At 42.2% G+C, this 2640-nt stretch overlaps 1 protein-coding gene across 1 annotated transcript; it reads left to right on the top strand.

The window, feature by feature from the left end:
- Positions 1-1829: 1829 nt before the first annotated feature.
- Positions 1830-2358, top strand: LOC145973787 (uncharacterized). Its single transcript, XM_083103361.1, has 3 exons — positions 1830-1937; positions 2014-2260; positions 2342-2358. The coding sequence occupies exons 1-3, from the start codon at positions 1845-1847 to the stop codon at positions 2356-2358; spliced, it is 357 nt and encodes a 118-aa protein (XP_082959487.1). The 5' UTR covers positions 1830-1844.
- The last annotated feature ends 282 nt before the right edge of the window (positions 2359-2640 follow it).

Raw genomic sequence — 2640 nt, forward strand, 5'->3', positions numbered from 1 at the left:
CGGGTTGTCGAATATAATCCATTGACCAATGTAGTCCGCAAAATTACATAAGTCAGCAAATATCCCCTCCATTGCATATGAAAAATATAAAAGATTGAGATGTTTGACGATCGACATCAGTCTGCGATCGGATCTTGTCATCATGGTTGTGCCAACGTTTGGATCTACAAGGATTTATCGTTGGGAAAAATTTTGTCGTGAAGGAAGCTGCTGTTCTGAGAAAGGGATCCGTACTTTCTCATTATATTTTTACATGTCCCGAACCATGGCACATGCTCACAAAATCTGAGAGATGTCAGGTTTTATGGTTGATGAAAAATCACCATGGATTATCGTGGAATGATGGACACGTTTCATATTGGAAATCGAAACGTTTAATTACGACAGCGGTGATGGGTGCAACGGGGGAGGATGATGATGCGTCACCTCTCGTGTACGTTAAAGGGCATGAAAAACGGCAATGGCTAGCCGATATACTGGACAATGATGCAAGAAACGATGTGATTATCGAAACTTTGGATGCAGATTATGAGGATGTAGCTTCTTTAAATAAGTTAGATGTTAAGAATACTGTACGTTGTGAAAATCATGTAAAAAATTGCGCTTTAGAAAATGTATTTAAGATTTATAATTGGTGGTTGAAACATCATGATTCATCGAATCCATATTTATAATAAATTGATGATGCAATATATTTTTATCGTCTTTCTTATTCTCTCCTTTCTTTCCTCATCTCTATCTATGTACGTGTGCAGTATCGTGTTTCCGTACGCGACACAGCTGCCACAGATATTGTATTTCGATACTACATTGTGGTACATGATAAAACATTTAAATATTTGATAATTGAATATAGTTTTACGTTCGATGACCGTTCGACGAGCGTTCATTCCCGTTCGACGAGCGTTTGTTTCCGTTCGACGGGCGTTCGTTTCCGTTCGATTACCGTTCAATTACCGTTCGACGAGCGTTTGTTTCCGTTCGATTACCGTTCAATTACCGTTCGATGACCGTTCAACGGGCGTTCAATTACCGTTCAATTCCGTTCGATTACCGTTCGTTTCCGTTCGATTACCGTTCGACGGGCGTTCGATTACCGTTCGACGGGCGTTCGTTTCCGTTCGACGGGTGTTCAATTACCGTTCAATTCCGTTCGATTACCGTTCAATTCCGTTCAATTCCGTTCGATGACCGTTCAATTACCGTTCGACGACCGTTCAACGAGCGTTCGTTTCCGTTCGATGACCGTTCAATTACCGTTCAACGAGCGTTCGTTTCCGTTCGATGACCGTTCATTTCCGTTCGACGAGCGTTCGTTTCCGTTCGACGGTCGTTCATTTGCGTTCGACGACCGTTCAACGAGCGTTCGTTTCCGTTCGACGACCGTTCAACGAGCGTTCGTTTGCGTTCGACAGTTGTTCGATGACCGTTCAATTACCGTTCGACGACCGTTCATTTCCGTTCGATAGCCGTTCGACAGTCGTTCGTTTCTGTTCGATGACCTTTCGAGCAGGGTTGACGCATTATAGCGTTATATCATGCTAATTTGCGTGGGAACATGCATACTTTTGTCTTACGACGCATTTTTGGTAAAGCGATAATGATACGTCCCTATTCTAAAGTTTCATACCGAGACGTTTGTCTCCTCGCAAAGTCGCGATATGATAATATTAATATTATATTATATACCACGCTGAGTTTCATGGGACCATACTTTTGTCTTACGACACGTTTTTGATATGGTGATAATGTCGCATCTCTACTATAAAACCTCGTGCCGGGACCTCGTTGCCTCGTCATAAGTTCTGAATCGTGTGCGTGTCAAAGTCAAATTAAAAAAAATAATGGATAGCATTTTGGAAAATTGCTCAGGGTGGAAGCAATATTTCTTCGACCTGCTCTGTGTTTTGCTCGTTAAGCTGGCCTTCCATTGGGAGGTAAGTATTACATTTGCGAATATTTAAAAAAAAAAAATGTGCGTGTATTTATACTAATTATATTTTTTTAATGTAGTCCCAGGATGAGGTTCAAATCCCTGGGTTTATGAATATCCGGCGCCGGCAGTGGGTGCGGGCGGAGCGTCGGGCAAGGAGATATGAACTCTCCTATATGTGGGGTGACACCCCGGAGAGTCCCCAGGACGAGGAAGACATCTTTGACTTGCGGCCGCTCTTTGGGGAGGAGCCCTACGCGGAAGAGGAGATTTGGGTGCCCGGGGAGATTCGGGCGCCCAATGGCATTACATATAATGGATACAGATGTAAGTACATATTTTTCCTTCTATAAGTTTTATTGTGACTAGGTTTTTTATTAATACATCTTTCCTCTTTTTCTGTTCCAGATGCGGCCTCCCTTTAGTCCGGTGCATCGCCCCCTCCCCATATACAGGGTGACCCATTTTAACTTAGGCAGCCAAATAACTCGAAAAATAAGCAAGATAGAGAAAAATGTTTTAGACAAAAGTTGTATGGTTTCGAGGGGGCCATAAGATGGTATCATTGGTTTGACCTTGAAGAGTCATTTGAAGGTCACGTGAAGGTCACTTCAATTTTTTTAAATGGAATACCCTATATATTTTTGTACATTCTTGTAGCTTATTTCGAGAGCTTTCCAAAACACTATAATTAAGTACCTTTCCGT

Source organism: Camponotus vicinus, unplaced genomic scaffold (genome assembly GCF_025532165.1).
Source record: "Camponotus vicinus isolate PSW18456_S1 unplaced genomic scaffold, iyCamVici1.0 SCAF_6, whole genome shotgun sequence".
Lineage (NCBI taxonomy): Eukaryota > Metazoa > Arthropoda > Insecta > Hymenoptera > Formicidae > Camponotus > Camponotus vicinus.

What these genes read in the sequence shown, in the direction of transcription:
- LOC145973787 (XM_083103361.1), top strand. Translation starts at nt 1,845, where the DNA reads ATGGATAGCATTTTGGAAAATTGCTCAGGGTGGAAGCAATATTTCTTC. An exon ending in AGCTGGCCTTCCATTGGGAG is followed by an intron (nt 1,938 to 2,013) that starts GTAAGTATTACA and finishes TTTTTAATGTAG; the next exon opens with TCCCAGGATGAGGTTCAAAT.